Raw genomic sequence first — 16996 nt, forward strand, 5'->3', positions numbered from 1 at the left:
ATCATGAGGACAGCCTTTCACCAATCTGGTTTCTTACAAGTGCAATCAGTTGATTGCCGTCAGGTGCTTCTTGTTTCCACTGAAACCTCATTGGTTAAACTGTCAGTGCTGAATCAGTTGGAACAAAGACCAGGACCCACTGCAGCCCTCAAGGACCGGTTTGCCCACCCCTGGTTTAGAATGAAATGAATCACAGCAGTTTGGAGTGACATTATTTTGGCTGCATGGGTATTCGAACAACGATCTCCATTTTGAATTTATTTGACTATGTTAGATCTGTTAGTATCGTTTTGCTATTGGCGTGCTAACAAGCACCATTGATTTGCGCTCGCTTAGCCACTCCTGAGCCCTGCAACTAACAAATAACTAAAAACTGCGCGGAATCCGACTAGTTAAATCCCCGCTAACTGGAAAATTGGCCTCATGTCAAAAATTCTGAACTTCCCCTTGAACTCATTGGCTGCCATTGACGCGATACACGTCCTGATTCATTTGAACTGGGAGAACATGGCAAAAAATACTTTTGTTTGAGTGTCATTGACGGCACGAGACTTCTAATCCATCGAATTAGTCAGCATGGATTGGACATCTCGCGGCATCGACGGTAGCCAACGAGTTAACCATGGTTGAGAACTACTGTATTAGTGCACAGTACTTGACTGGATGACAATGAATGTCTAGGTATTTCTTTGAATGCTTCTTCAGGACATACTTGACTGGATGACAATGAATGTCTAGGTATTTCTTTGAATGCTTCTTCAGGACACTTTGAAACCTGGACATACCTTTGTGTAGGGGTTCTCCATCCAAGGTGGGTACGTGTCCGTGGCCTCGTTGGCGTCGGCCTGGTAGTAATAGAGGTTAAAGGTCTCCTTGCAGCTGCGATGGTGGCTGTTCCCGGAGGAGCACTCCATCATGGTGAAGCGCAACTCCACGTAAACTTGAGAGGCTCCACGTCGTTGGATAAAGCCGCTCCGTAGCCAGTGGCTGAATGAGCTGTCAGTCTGACAGATCTGGAAGGTCCTGACGCTGTTGCTCTCCTCATCTAAACCGCTCACTTCCTCCCACTGACAGGAAAGACAGATTTAAGTACGCACTTGAAAACAAATCTAACACAGAAAGACAAACAGTACATTTTTGTCAGCCTGGCTATTTTTTATTTCAATTGTCCAGTTAATAATGTGAGTCGATTAGAAGCGAGCACATGAAAAGACTCTCCACTATATAACATTATATTGTTTATTGGCCCACCGCTTCAGCTACAGTCTCTATCAAAGACTTGTGGTGGGGATTCAGCTCCATTACAACTTGGATTCTTGCTTTTTAAATCATTTCACACACTGAGCTGCAGTGCAGCTTGTGGGATTGGCCCACTTGTCAAGAAAAGCATACTGCAGTAACCCAGACTATCTTTTTGTTGGAATAAAACACAAGAATACAGAGGTTATGGAATACATCTGTACCAATGTGTGCAAATATCACAAATTTTTCGATCTACAGCAGTCATGTTCACCCTCAAAATGTTTCCAAGAGCCGGAAACCCTCTTGACATGAACATAATCAAGGGAGAATATAGCAGATGTGCTCTAGAATGTCACTTATGTAAATATGCAAATGTTTACCAAAATACTATGTGCAGATGATGTGTTGAACGAAGCAGAGAGCGAGCAGCGGAGCAGTGAGAGGCAGGTTCAGAGCCTTTTCAAGAGAGATTTTCCCTGCTAATCCAAAATGAAACAATGTGGACTGTGGCAGCTCCTATTTTCATAAACAAATACTGCTAGTGTTGAGGACGTGTGACACGGTACTGCACGAATTACCACACCAATACGTGCATTCTCGACTTAACTCCTGGCAAATCATGCATTTGCATTATGATTCTTTAGCTCATTGGCCGACATTGACGTGAAAATATGTCCAGTTAGAGTTCAAATGGATTGGACGTAACCCGTGGTCTATCATAGTGAATGAGTTTTAAATAGAGGTTGACCGATATATATACTTTTTTTCCAACATCGGCCGATTAACAAAAGAAATAAGCTAGGGTGACCAAACGTCCTCTTTTGCCCGGACAAGTCCTACTTTCACGTAGTATCCTCGTCGTCACGGGACCAATTTGAAGAGAATCCCTCCGGCCGCTGGGTGGCAGCGCCTGCCTGCGATGACATGGCTCCTAGTAGTAGGGAGGGAAGGAGGAGTTTTTCTTGATTTTGTTGGCACTATGTATGGCCCTATCATGAGGCATTACCGTCATCTACTGGGTTGACGATTTGGCCACAATGCCTGAAGTTTATTACGATAAATATGTATATAATGGCAACTGTTGACTTATGTCGGAGCTTTGACTGTAAAATCCCGTTTGGTGTCGCATCGTTGCGTTGCCGATGATTGTAAACTTTTATAGCAAAGTTAGATTTTTGCCTCAGCTTGCTATCAGTAAGCTAAACCGTGCTAGGCATTATGGGAAACGCAGTTAATAACTGCTACGTTTGGAAACATGCTGGTTGAATAGTTTGTCAGTTTATTTCGGTTTTTGTTTGTGTGCAATCTAGAACATTGAATGAGAATATCAATTTGTGAAGGACAATTGTCGTGTTAGTAATTTATAAAAATGTTAAGTTGGCACATAGCCTACTGTGTGTATGTGTATTGACTGGACTACATTTGTATGGGTCTGCATTATATATTATACATACATAAGTCATTATTTATTTATTTATTTTCAAACTGCATTTTTCCATCCAGAGTGAGGGGGCACACTTTAAATATGTTAAAGTGATATAGGCATCTTTGAGTGAAGTTCGAGTAAAATTCAAGTATCTTGAGGCCGGGCTGAGTGTCCTCTTTTTTTTTTTTTTTTTAAATCAAAATATGGTCACCCTAAATAAGCCGATAAAAAAGGATTTTGATCGGGCAACTGTGACCGCCGCTGACTGACAGTAGGACCCTGGAAGGACCCTGCCACAGCTTGCAGGCACGTTGCTACAAGAAGCTTAACCTCGAATTTACCGCCTGCATCTACGACACGGTTGCGTGACGGCTGCGAAAACATCGCAGGTCAACTTCTACTGGTTGCGCTTATGCTACGAATGTCTGCGGCAATCAGACAGAGGAAATCACGAGGGTTCTCACAAGAATGCACAAATTCAGGCACACTACCCTAGCGATGTGTCTATACATCGATTATTAGATTCATCAAGATTTGACACGTGACGATTTCATTCATAAATTCATATATAATTCATAAATATTTAAAAAAATGCTAATTTTCTCTAATAACTACAGGGTGACCCAAAAAAAAGTTTACACTCAGTTGACTGCTTGTTTAAAAGCCATTGAAACATATCCAAATAGGTTGTCATGCTTAAGTGATTCAATAAGGTCACTCAATGCAGCTGGTAATCTCTCGTCTCTACAATTCCTGTGCTTCTGCTGAAAATGAAGAAAACGTTAGCTGTACCTGAATTGCTGCGTGCCGGTCTGACACCTACTGAGATTGCAGCAAATCTGAAAATATCCAGATGTGCATTCTACAAAGTTAAAAAGAAGCTGAAAGATACTGGAACAGCCTCACGAAAACCTGGGTCTGGAAAACCCGATCTGTGCGGGCCAAAAAGTTGATTGACAAGGTGATATGTGGCCACCCCAGAGTCCAGATCTCAATCCCCTGGATTATAGCATATGGGCAACTGTGGAGGACAGTGCCTGTAAGAAGCCACAAACTTCTGTGGCAACCTTGGAGAGGTCCATTGTTAGATCTTGGGAAAAGATGACAGCATCCTACATAAAGAAGACCTGTCAAGCGTTCCGCAGGCGCCTGGAGGCTGTTGTGACACTTAAGGGAGGACACATTGAAAAATAGAGTGTACTGTACATGTTCTTTACAATAATGTATCATTTGTGATTAAATTCTAATTCTAAGATGAATAAACATGGCATTTAAGTTGTATTATGGCAGTGTAAACTTTTTTTTGGGTCACCCTGTAAATGTCAGCCGCTGCTAACGGAAAAAATTTCAAGACACGTCTGCCACCCGAACACCTTAATGCAGGGGTCCCCAACGACCGGGCCGCAGACCGTAGAAATAATGAATAATTTAATAACGACTGCATTCTGGCCGATTGACTTTGGCCTGTGCCACTTTACACACCAATATCCGTGTCTACTCTAGATATACAACTACAGGATAGGAGGTCGTCATAGAAATGCATTGATTGGACTGTTAGAACCGATACTTTGTGCTCAGAAAAAAAATACCAGTTTAAAAAAAAAAAAAATACAACAAAAATATAGGCAGTTACTCACAATGTTACTCATTAGTTGAGTATTCTTTTCACCAAATACTTTTTTACTTGTACTTGAGTACATTTTTTTGGATCACTACTTTTACTTGAGTAATATTATTTTGAAGTAATGCTACTCTTACTTGAGTAATTTTTTGGGCTACTCTCTGTATTTACATATGTACATTAAAAAAAAATTTTTTTTTTCTTTTTTTAATGCCGCGAGCTACTCACACTAGCGTTGCGATCGACATAATGGGCACCCCTGCTTTAAATCTTAGGTCATCATTGTAAATTTGAAGCTGTTGAAACAATTTGAAAAAAATTACCTTCTATAATCTACACGCTTTTAAAAAAAAGTATATCAGCCTTAAATATGGGCTTACAAAATCGGCTAAGGATATCGGCAATTCGCTGAATTTTTTTTTTAGATGTTAGTATCGGCATTTGAAAATCCCATATTGGTCAACCTCTAGTTTTAAATACCCCATCTCGAAAGATGCTCAAGTAATTCAATATAAGCGGGCAGTAGAGAAGCTTAAAAATGTTTTATCAGTATATCCTAGTCTTATAGTTCCGCTCTTTAATATGTCTAACTGTTGATCAAGAGGCCACAGCTGAGAACATTTTACAAAATTCATCAAAGCAACATGGGATTTTTCCTGTTTGGAAGACTGTTTATAGTTGCCCTCAGAACATTTTCCCATCCAAGACATGAAAAAAGGAGAAAATATGGTCACTGCCGGCAAAAATAACCCAGCAACCACTCATTGGTTGATCAAATTACAAATCTGCTTCTTTTTGGGGCTGCTGGAATCTCAAATTGTGGGCTGCCAGTGGATTCCGCTCCACGGTTGACGGTCGATGGGATGCATCAAAGCATCTGCTTCCAATACAATCTCAAATCGCGCGTTCACTCTTCCGTAGGTTACCTGCCATATAAGGAGCTCTTTCATAGCCAATAGAACAACGAGATGCCCCCAAATCTTTCCATCAGCATGAGGTCAGGGTTAGAAACACAGATAAGATGGCGACGCCGTGCTTACATACCTCAGGCTTGGCCCGTGAGAAGATGGTCCATCTGAGATCAGACGTCTCTACCTTTGTATTCATCAGCACCTCTGTGGATGACATTTTAGAATGTTAAATACATAAAGCCACAACATTACTTATCCCTTCACAATCAAATAAGTGCTCTCACAGGCGGGAAAAAGGAGTCCATATAAAGAACTACCATTACATGTATTACTGTGATAGAAATGTGCAGTTGTTACAACACACAAACTAAGGAAACAGAACAATAATCTTCCTACTCTTCTCACGGCATTCATGTTATTTTAGGAGCGTGACAAGATATCGAAAAGGTGACATACAGTATCTTTGTCGTCCAAAAGGTTATTAATATTAAAGGTGTGCATCGGCACTGCCCTAACGATTCAATTTGATTACGATTCGGAAGGCCACGATTCGATTCGATTCGATTCAGAGGGTCACGATTCGATTCGGCAATGCATCGCGATGCCTTATAGCCTGGGATGCATTAAAATTCTAAAGCAAAGCATATTTTTCGTGAATCATGAGGCAACACAAGCGGTCAGACATTAAACAACTTTTTATTGGCTCTTGCGTCATTCCTGGTTGAAGTAAAATGAAAATACTTTCAGATATATATATTTAAAAAAAAAAAGGAACAAAAAAAGATCACAGCATTTAATTGGTGCTTTGAATGAGACCAGGGCTTTCTGTCTTTTTTTTTTTTTACACACAGTAGCAGCCTTTCACACAGTGCAACATCTGAACTCCTGTGCAAAATCAGTAATAACAGTCAGTGTATTTTAGTCACAACGACCCATCAATAAAAATATTCAAGTAAATATTAAAGAAAACGACAAAGAAAATATTGTAGTGCAGCAGCATCTTTATCACAATATCAATCCAGGGATCAGTTCAGTTGCAAACAAAACATCAACTAAATTGTAATGTAGAACGAAAGTAAAATGTAGGCCTAGCCCACTATATATGTGCAATCAACTTAGAAATGCAATCAGTAACTACCACATGACGATAAAAAATAATGAATTAAAATGAAGTGCAGCAGCAAACTGTTTAAACTAAAAAAAGTAGCTGAGATCTATCATGAAAGAACATCGCTTCAATGATATCTGGCGCCATCTAGCGTCGTGAATGGGGAAAGTAGCTGAGATCTGTCATGATAGAACATCGCTTCAATGATATCTGGCACCATCTAGCGTTGTGAATGGGGAAAGTAGCTGAGATCTGTCATGACAGAACATCGCTTCAATGATATCTGGCGCCATCTAGCGTCATGAATGGGGAAAGTAGCTGAGATCCGTCATGACAGAACATAGCTTCAATGATATCTGGCGCCATCTAGCGTCGTGAATGGGTATAATGTCTAGACCGCGAATATAAGACGACCCCCTCTTTTTCAGTCTTAGTTCAATGCAAAAAACACCATCTTACATCCGGGCCAATACGGTATTTCTGTAATACCTCAACATACTGTACTTCCACCACAGACATGTTGGCTTTGAGCCAGTAGTGTTAGATCGCCGTGTTTTGATTACGGCATCACTGGAGGACTAATGTTCTCCACACTTTTTCGTGGTAAACTTTCGGCCTTTTAACCGAAAACCGAAAATGCAATTTTAGCTATTTTCGGCCGAAGGTTTTGGCGCCGAATTTTCGGTCACATCCCTGATATATATCCATATTTGGAATACAGAGGGCTGGCAGCTATCCAGTGACAGCTCCCAGACCTCCAAGTCCAAATGAATTGGACTTCTATTGCTGCCAGTGACACTGAAACCTGATCATATAACGTCAACCACCCCAGTTAAAATGGATTTGATGTCCATAGCTGCCAATGGCAGTGAATGAGTTAAGTAGTTTAAATGAAAAATACTTCATGTATTGTCATAATGTAGTATGAATCGAACAGATTTTTTTCAGACAGGAAGATCTGCAGCAATGCAAAAAAAAATCCATTCTTCTTCATATTTGTTTTCCTTCTCCCTCGTCTCACTTGCTTCCTGTGACACGTCGTGCTAAAGCAGCTTAACGATCATACTTCCACACACAAAACACACAGGGATAGTTGGATAAATCGTGAATATCAAGACTTAAACCCTTCGTTCACGCTCCGGACAATTGAATTGATTTTTTTCCCCACATTACTTTTCATTGGGCAGCCTGCAAGCAGACAAACAATCAACAACGTTGCACTGCAACTCAGGTTCCCAGTAATACTTGGCACAGCGTGTGAGGTATTTAGTTTAAAATGACTTTTCACAGTAGGACATTTCCCCCCTCTGCTCCGCTGGCTTTGCAGTTCTTCTACAAGAATTGTGGCTCGAATGAGGTTTTAGAGGCTACTGCATTCCCTGCAGAAATCTCATCTCCAGGGTCCGGCAGTTCGGTTCGACCAATAAACTTTAGATTTAATGCAACTCTCCCGTGTGCCACCATCTAGTGCATGAAAATGGATGGAGGAGGAAATTGAGTTTCTAGCCTGCATTTATTATTGTGGGTATTAAACTTCTTTGTTGAATCACTCTGATCTCCCTTAATCTAATATAGTTTTCTGCATATTGTTCACCATTACCAATCAACTTTATTGATGGTAGCTTTTTTGTAATGCAAAAGCTACCAGCTATAATATTCCTTTTTTTTTTTTTTACCCCCAATGGCGTTTCTGCAGTGCGGCGCCCATACGAAAGAGTTTGACTCACCGACACCAATCAAACACCAAAACGACCGGAATTCTCATGCGACGGAGCTCTCTTTTGTTTTTGACACCCCAAAAATGATCGTTCGCCCAAAAGCGTGGGTTTTTGTGGGAAAAAAGTGACATTTCTAGGGCTGCAGCTATCGATTATTTAAGTAGTCGATTAATCGACTAGTTAGTTCGAATAATCAAGTAATCGGAGAAGGAACATAAAAAATTAAAATTCCTGAGCTGAGCCTCAAACAGTTAAAAAAAAATAAATAAATGAGGCTCTAAGTACAACAAAAGAACAATTGGCTAACTTACATAGCAAAAGTCCGCTACCTTAAATGGCATAAATTTTTTTTTCTTACAGTGTTCTTAACAAATGGTTCAAACACATATTCTCACAAAAATGGCTAAATATACCTAAAATAGAACTCCGCTAGATGTCCGTTAGCTTAAATGCTATAAAATGCTAACTTTTTTTTTTTTTTTTTTTTTTTTTTTTTACAATTTTCTTAACAAATGGTTTAAATACACACATTCCCACAAAAATGGCCAAATATACCTAAAACGGATGCATTAAAAACATAAGCTCAAACAAAAACTTAGTCTATGTTGGTCTTAACTGGGAGCAGCTGGATTCAGCCATGTGAAATGAGTTATATCATATTCACTGTTGCCACTAGAGGGCAGCGTATCCACCCAAATCAATAAAACTAAATACAAAGACATTCAAAAGAAACCATTCCAACGCCACTTTAATTAAACATAAACGCCAAGCAGCAAAATCTAATTCAAATCTTTTTGGTTAATCGAATTACTCTAGTTTAATCGACTAATCGTTGCAGCACTACAAATTTTAAAACGCTATTCGTCCCACAATTTTTGTCCAAATCACATCATTTATACAAAAAATTTTTTAAACCTTCTACACCAGTGTTCCTTACAGGGGTTTGATTGAACCCCAGGGGTTCAGTGAACTTTAAGAAACACAGAGCCCTATTTTGTACGCTGACTAAATCTAGGCGAAGTGGCATTTCAGACCTGGATTTGGACTCGTTTGCCTTCAATTTACAGGCTTTATTCCATTTCTTTCAACTGCTAGCCCTCTATCTAATGCGAGGAGAAATCGGTTTGCTCGGTGGAAGGTTGACTTGCACTTGGTATGAGGAAGTATAACAGACCTACGTCTTGAAAATAGTATGCGATGCAAGGATGCAACAATAAAATGACAATGAAGACATGAAAACAAAGAAGTGTGTGAAATGAAATGAGTTTCATTTCATTGACCAAAGTGAAAATAAACAGCGAAAGGCAAAAGTTTTGTAGTGAATTTGAAATCTGGAAGAAATTTGAACAGGAATTCAATTAGATGTTAGCTCGCTAGGTTTTGAATTTATTTTTAAAAAATGGCTTTATTACGAAATTACAAAGGGTTCGGTGAATGCACCTTTGAAACTCGTGGGGTTTGATACTTTTAGCGAGGTTAAGAACCACTGTTCTATACATTTTTTGGCTAAAAACGTAGGTTTTGGCCAAAATTTGCCAAAACCCATTCAATTTCTAATGGCCAAAATTTCCCAATTATTTCCAATGGCCCTATTTGCCATTCATTTCATTAGCACAAAAACTTCCATTCACTCCTATTGATTTCCATCCCAAACGACCAGATATCAACAGGAAGTGGCCCCTAAATGCCAAGTGACCCAATATGAACAGGAAGTGAACCCAAAATAACCTCAATCAACAGAAAGTGACCCGTATCTTCAGAAAGTCGGAGATGCCTCAAAATTAACAGTAAATGACCCGATATAACAACCATCACAGCAAAGCTGCCATCGCAATTTCTCCAGAAATGGCATTTTCTAGTTTTCCATTACTTTTCTAGTTAAGTGGGATACTGGCAATGCGGTAGATTAGTTTAAAAAAAAAAAAAAACTGCTCAAAAGTGAGAAAAAAAAATCAAAGGCTCACATTTAGACACAGCCGGAAATCTCTCTCAACTGCTGTTGCAAAATCAACAAGCAAGGGATCAAACAGTGGTCTGAAGCATCACCTTGGCCTCATCAACCAGACATCCTCCCTTTATCTCCATTGTTAGAATTTATGACACCATTGTTGTCGCTCAATGGAAAAAGCCGTTTTCTCTTGGTGTTTTAACTGCCTGTGTAGCTGAAATAAAAATCAATTGAAAAGCGTCACCCTGATTCCACAACTAAGTCAAACATTGACTTTTCGTGTTTCTACCTCAGACTCGCCTCAACATGCAGCTCGGTTGTCCAGCACATGCTCATATTACATGAAGTGGGTGTCTCACTTGTACTTACTTCAGCAGACATCTTATCAGTTATAGAGTGCATGTACAGTACATATATCAACTAGAATCTCTGGTTCTGTTCGCGATGAAAACTTAACCCACGGCTACAACCTCTGTTCATATTCCAACGTGTCAAAAGTATGAAACAAGAAAAATATGACTGAAAACGCTTGTTTCTGTGTGCAGTCTAAAATTCCTATGCATTCTCCCATCAGTTGACAGACGACTAACAGCGGTGAGCCAGTCAGGACCTCACCAGTTTTCAACACCACTGGTTGTATTTTATTTAATTACACTTAAAACTACAGTGCCTACACTCATTCATCTGTGTGATTCAGCGTAAGGTGAGACACTTGCCACACCCCGTAGAGCAACACAGAGAGGCACCCCTTTTTTTTTCTATAAAAATACACCAAATAAAATGCACATTTCTGACATCCTCTGTACAGCTGCTTTTTCCCTCTTAAGATAACATTTGAACACAAAATAAATAATATCAGGTGTCAGCTGACTCCTCGAGTCCTTGTTTTGCTGCTCACACACCCACAGCAGCTCACATCTTGCCTCCAGCTAATTCAATACATTTCTCAGTCAACGCACACACATGCACACACAGCTCATTGGTATCCCAACCAGAGTCTTGCTGTCACAAAACCAATTGCTTGAATCTCTCTTACAATATTCCGACTAGCTCTTATCTGGTTGACTATCTCAGCACAGCATTCAAATGTGCACCTCCACCCTTGAAAAATAAAAATTAAAAAACAGTCATTATTAGAGTTGTCCGATAAGGACTTTTTAACCGATATCTCGATATTGTCAAATGACAAAATCTGATATATCCTAAACCGAAAAATGCGGTGGTGGATTTAACAGATTATGGCTAATTGTACTATGATGCCCCACTGGATGCATTAGTAATGATGAACATAACAACTTTGAGGTTTTCTAAATTAAATAAACATTCTTTGAAAAATAAGAGAACAGCTTAAACATAAGTTATAGAAAAAGTGACAAAATAATGTCCCATATGAATACAGGTAGTCCCCGAGCTACGAAAATAGTTCCATTCCTACGCTGGCTAATTGTACTACGATGCCCAACTGGATGCATTAATAATGATGAACGTAACAATTTTGAGGTTTTCTAAATAAAATAAACATTCTTTGAAAAATATGAGAACAGCTTACACATAAGTTATAGAAAAAGTGCCAAAATAATGTCCCATATAAATACACGTCGTCCCCGAGCTACGAAAAAGTTCCATTCCTACGCTGGCGACGTACCCCGAATTTCCGTGTAAATTGGATATAACTAGCATTAGCATTTATTTTACGTACATGTGTCAAATGTGCTGCTCGTCTTTAAGCCACGGTGGCGCCGCCTTATCACCACAAAGAGCTTTTTACTTTGACATTCTTGCGAATAAATGCTTAAATCCCTGAATTCTTTATAAATATGGACGTAAAACAGTCTTCATTCTTTGTTAAAAGCAAAAAAACAGGCAGTTAGCATTTATTTTACGTAAATATATCGAATGTGCTGCTAGTCCTTTAGCCAAAGAGATTTTTACGCTGACATTCTTGTGAATAAATGCTTAAATCCCTGAAATATAGAAATGGATGTAAAACAGTCTCGATTCTTGGTTAAAAGGAAAAAAAACAGGCAGTTAGCATCAGTGTTGTTAATAACGGTGTTAGAATACAACGGCGTTACAGCAGCGTTATTTTCTTCAGTACTAAGTAATCTAATTAATTACTTTTCTCATCTTGGCAACGCCGTTACCGTTACTGAGGCGGGAAAGGCGTGCGTTACGATGTTTAACTGACGCGAGAAAAATCTGAAAAAGACTGACTCACGGAGACGAGAGAGCAGAGCAGGAGTGGGGAGGAGGCAAAGGAGTGTGACGCCGTTGCAAACACGATGCTACTATGCTAGGTGGCTCCAATAATACCTGACTCTAGCTGATAGCCTACAAACTACACCCACATGATGCTTCGGTAGATATCACATATATACAAAACTAGTCGCAAATGACAGACACGGCGGCATTAGCAGCATGTGTAATAAAGAACTACATGCGTTAGTAAACAGCCGCCATCTTAAAGTAGTAGACATCTCAGGAAGGCTCTGTTGCAGAGAATCTTCCTAGCGAACCTAAGTAACTTTTGATCTAAAATGCTCCTAAATTGGCAAAACTTAACTTAAATCTATCTTTAAATGATGAAGCAGTTTTAAAACTTACACATGTAAAAAATAGAAGGGAACTAATGCAATAATGGGAGCAATTTTAACAACTTTAACTGTTGATTCAAAACATTAAATGACTTCCACACATAGCAAAGGTTACTAACTAGTTATCACAATATCCACAATACCCCTGTGTCTAGTTTAGTTTATGGTAAAGAATTTGGCTAGGGCCAATTGTCCCAAAAACCCTTTAAACTTCACATTGTGTGACCTCTTTTTATTTTATTTTTTTTTGAGAAAAAAAAAAAAACATGAAAATTACCACTAGTTACTTTGCCAAGTAACTAATTACTCTTACATTCAAGTAACTGAGTTACTAAAGCAATTACTTTTTGGGAGAAGTAATTTGTAACTAATTACTTTTTAAAAGTAAGATTAACAACACTGGTTAGCATTTATTTTACGAAAATATGTCGAATGTGCTGCTAGTCTTTAAGCCACTGTAGCGCCGCCTTTTCACCACAAAGAGCTTTTATGTGGAAATTCTTGTGAATAAATGCTTAAATCCCTGAATACTTTATAGATATGGACGTAAAACAGTCTCGATTCTTGGTTAAAAGCAAAAAAACGGGCAGTTAGCATTTATTTTATGTAAATATGTCAAATGTGCTGCTAGTCTTTAAGCCACTGTTGCGCCGCCTTTTCACCACAAAGAGCTTTTTATGTTGAAATTCTTGTGAATAAATGCTTAAATCCCTGACTTCTTTATAGATATGGACGTAAAACAGTCTCGATTCTTGGTTAAAAGCAAAAAACAACGGGCAGTTAGCATTTATTTTACGTATATATTGCAAAGTATAATGCCAATGCTGTCGCGGCTAATTTCTCCCATTGATTTTTTCACATTTCAAAACATATGCATGGTACGAAGAATATAATAATTACCTTGAATCCTCGAACAAATCACTTCTGAGACAATCCTTCCTGTTTGTATGCGGTACAGCTTTCGTACTTTTTCAACGTAAATCCGGCGGTGTTTGAGAAGAACTAAGACCGACTGCGAATACCTGAAGCGGCGTGTGGGCCGGCCCCCTACGAAAAGGCGTGCCGCAGTGTCTGAGGAATCTGACCCTTCAATATAATTATGAAGTCTATGACTCACTATGCGACTTAAAAAAAAAAAAAAAACGACTGGAGACAAACTGGAGGACGAGACTTCGGCGTCGTAAAGTCGAAATCATGTAAGTCGGGTATGTCGTAACCCGGAGAATACCTGTAAAATAAATTAAAATGAGCCAAAATGTCCATAGTTAAATAAGAGGAGTAATTGACAATAAATCACGTTTACACTAGTTACCCTGAAGAGCCTTTAGGGGGCGACCAAAGCACTACAAATATAGAGAGGTAATCATAGGACATGCCAATACAATGACAATTCCTAGAGTGCATTTTGCTGGGCTTTTGCACAGACTTATAAATATGTGTTTTATTACTTTTCTTAGTGACTATTTCTTTCTTTCTCTATATGTGATGAGTTTAAAAGTTTTTCATTTATTGGTCTTGTATTTGTGTACCATTAGTGATTAGACTCTTTCCCTCAATTAACAATACCCAAGTGTCTTAGTTAGGAGACCTTTAAAGGTCACTCTAAGCACAGCTGCTGTTACCAGCCCATGTACAAAGGCTGCAGGCTTCTAAATTAATTTATAACCCAGCATACGTCCTGCCGCAAAACCGATACTTATCCAATATTATTTTTAAATGCTTTTATTGGCCGATATTATCGGACAACTGTAATGGTTATACTTTTTAACAATGGCTTAATCTATCACCAACAAAACTAAAAAAAAAAAAATATATATATATATATATATATACATATATATAGGTTTTGATCCAATTTAAGGCTGTTTGTGGCTCTGTAGAGTTCAGTGTTTGTGTTATTTTCGTCTAGCTTCTTTTTATTTTTCTTATAAGATTGTTCAAATTGATACTAATGTGAATCCAGATGAAGCTTCAACAACATCAGGTGTCTTTCAATTTTATTTTGTGTGCATATTGATTTTTTCTCTGTGGATGATCTCAGAATTAATGCAAGCGCATACAGGAGGTGGATTGTGTCTCGCTGAATGTGTACAGTTCAATTTTGAGGCGGAATCAGGGATGTTTGGCTTTGGCTGTCTGAGACTTGTCTCTCCTGAGCGCCCATTTTGATTTTATCAACATCTTCACTCCTTGAAAAAGAAAAAAAAAAGCTTGCAGTTGGTTTTCACTTCAAAAGCAGAGAAGCCCAGCCACTTACTAGGATGTTTATGTGAGGATGTTTAACTACAACCCCCCAAAAAAAGCTGTGTTGTTTAGGTCGCTTGTTTACGTGATGTCTGCAGTTTTGGAGCTGAAAAATGCTAACATTCGGCTCTTGGGTCTTAAAGAGGAGATTTTGTGTCGTAAAAGCGTAATAGAAAACAGTTGTGGAGAACCACAGCGCTTTAATTAAGGGTGGGAAGCTCTAGGTAGCTCATGATATGCTTCGCGATATAAGGCTCGATATAACGATCATCTCACGATATGGTGATACAACAATTACTGATACATGGATCAGTGAATTTATTTTACAATAATCTACAATACAACTAATAAACAGAAAAACAAGCTATTGTCATCCTTCTACTGTGAAGTGGAATGAGTTTATCAATAGTAAATGTCCAATCCATTTGAAATGGGCTGGTTTGCAGCGACTACCCTCCCACTTCTGTCCGTCAATGAGTTCATTTTGGGGTATTTCAGGTCATTTGCTGTTGATTTTCGGTCATTTCCTGCATGCATAACATTCTCAAGCCAGTTAAAGTTGGAAATGTATCAAAGTTCACCTGCTGCTTTAAAAACGCATGTTGACTCAATTTGAAGTTTATCATTGTTTCAACTCATGAATTAAAGTTTAAAAAAAAAAAAAAAAAGATTTTACTACATTATTGTAGTTGACTCAACTTTGTTTTGCAAGTTATGAAAGTTGATTTAACATTTCGATTTTGGGTTACTGAACAGGAAATGATCCAGGAATGTCCCAAAATGAATTGGAATTGACTCAAAATCAACAAGAAGTGACCTGTAAATGCCTCCCAAATGAACAGGAAGTGACCCATGTTCATTCACTCCCTCCCAGTCAAAATGATTTGGATGTCTGGCACTGTCAATTGCAGCCAATGAGCTAACAGAGACACTATTGCAATAGAAAATTTTGTTTGGTCCCTTTTTATAAGCAGTGACACTTTTGTGAACCAATAAATGGTGTAGGTTTGCATAGGGACGTTCGGGATGTAACACTACCAATTTTTCAGGATGCTCCAATTTTCCCCACCAACATTTAAGATCACTCTACAGTGCTGTTTTCACAGATTAAATAAAGCCTGTATGTAAGAGCTAGCCACGCATCGACAGTGGTCATAATGAATAGAAACCTAGACCTCCGCAGGGATAACATTACGTGAGCGAGTGACAGTAACGTTAATCTTATTTATGAGCGCTGAGAAGTGTACAGCTTTAAGATGGCGGCTGTTTTATTAACGCCGCCGAGTCGGTCATTTTGCATCTAGTTCTACGTAAATTGTGATATCTATGAAACGCATCAGACGCTACCTGCTACCACCGTAGCAACATGCGGGAGTAGTTTTTAGCAACGTCGGTGCAGTTTGTAACGGCTGTCGGCTCCAGTAAGGTATTTTTTTTATTGCTTCTTCTTCTACGCACGTGACGTCAGCGCGTTGTCCCGCATTAAAAGGAGTCCGGGCAAAACGTGATGCTTAGATCTGGCAAAATTAAACGATTCCTCGAGGTGAACAAAATTACTCGGGTCAGTTATTAAACTCGAGTTACTCGAGTATTCGTTTTAGCTCTAATCTGAACCAACACACATGACAGTTGGAATTAGTCAAAAAAGATTTATTTTGCATTGACCATTTACAGTGCCCTCCATAATTATTGGCACCCCTGGTTAAGATGTGTTTTTTAGCTTCTAATATATATTTTTTTAATTCAAATAATATGGGATCTTAATGGAAAAAAAGAGAAAAATCCAACCTTCAATACAAATGCATTTATTCAGTGGGGAAAAAATCCCACATAAAGAAATAATTATTTGACATCAAATAATGTGTGTCACAATTATTAGCACCCCTGGTGTTAATACTTTGTACAACCCCCTTTTGCCTTTTTGGATTTTTTCCCCACTGAATAAATGCACTTGTATCGAAGGTTGGATTTTTCTCTTTTTTTCCACTAAGGTCCCATAGTATTTGAATTTTTAAAAAAATTATTAGAAGCTAAAAAACACATCTTAACCAGGGGTGCCAATAATTATGGAGGGCACGGTATCCTATCAATTTTTAGGTTCATATTTGTGAGAATGTAGTCCTGACCCCTGTTCAAAAATGTGTTTAGTCCTATTAATGTCCTGTCCCAAGCAAAAAGTGTGGA

The 16996-nt window shown here is 38.7% G+C and overlaps 1 protein-coding gene across 2 annotated transcripts in view; it reads right to left on the minus strand.

The window, feature by feature from the left end:
* The window catches only part of ephb4a (eph receptor B4a), a 100169-nt gene that overhangs the window by 44820 nt on the left and 38353 nt on the right, over positions 1–16996 (minus strand). For both annotated transcript variants that reach the window (XR_009061256.1, XM_057820197.1), the window contains 2 exons: positions 5334–5404; positions 786–1067 (listed from right to left, as the gene is read on the minus strand). Coding sequence is in view for 1 of the 2 variants with exons in the window: in XM_057820197.1 (XP_057676180.1) it covers positions 786–1067; positions 5334–5404 (353 nt within the window). In the remaining variant the exon portion in view is untranslated. The remainder of the gene's footprint in view (positions 1–785; positions 1068–5333; positions 5405–16996) is intronic.

Source organism: Corythoichthys intestinalis, chromosome 18, assembly GCF_030265065.1.
Source record: "Corythoichthys intestinalis isolate RoL2023-P3 chromosome 18, ASM3026506v1, whole genome shotgun sequence".
Classification (NCBI taxonomy): domain Eukaryota; kingdom Metazoa; phylum Chordata; class Actinopteri; order Syngnathiformes; family Syngnathidae; genus Corythoichthys; species Corythoichthys intestinalis.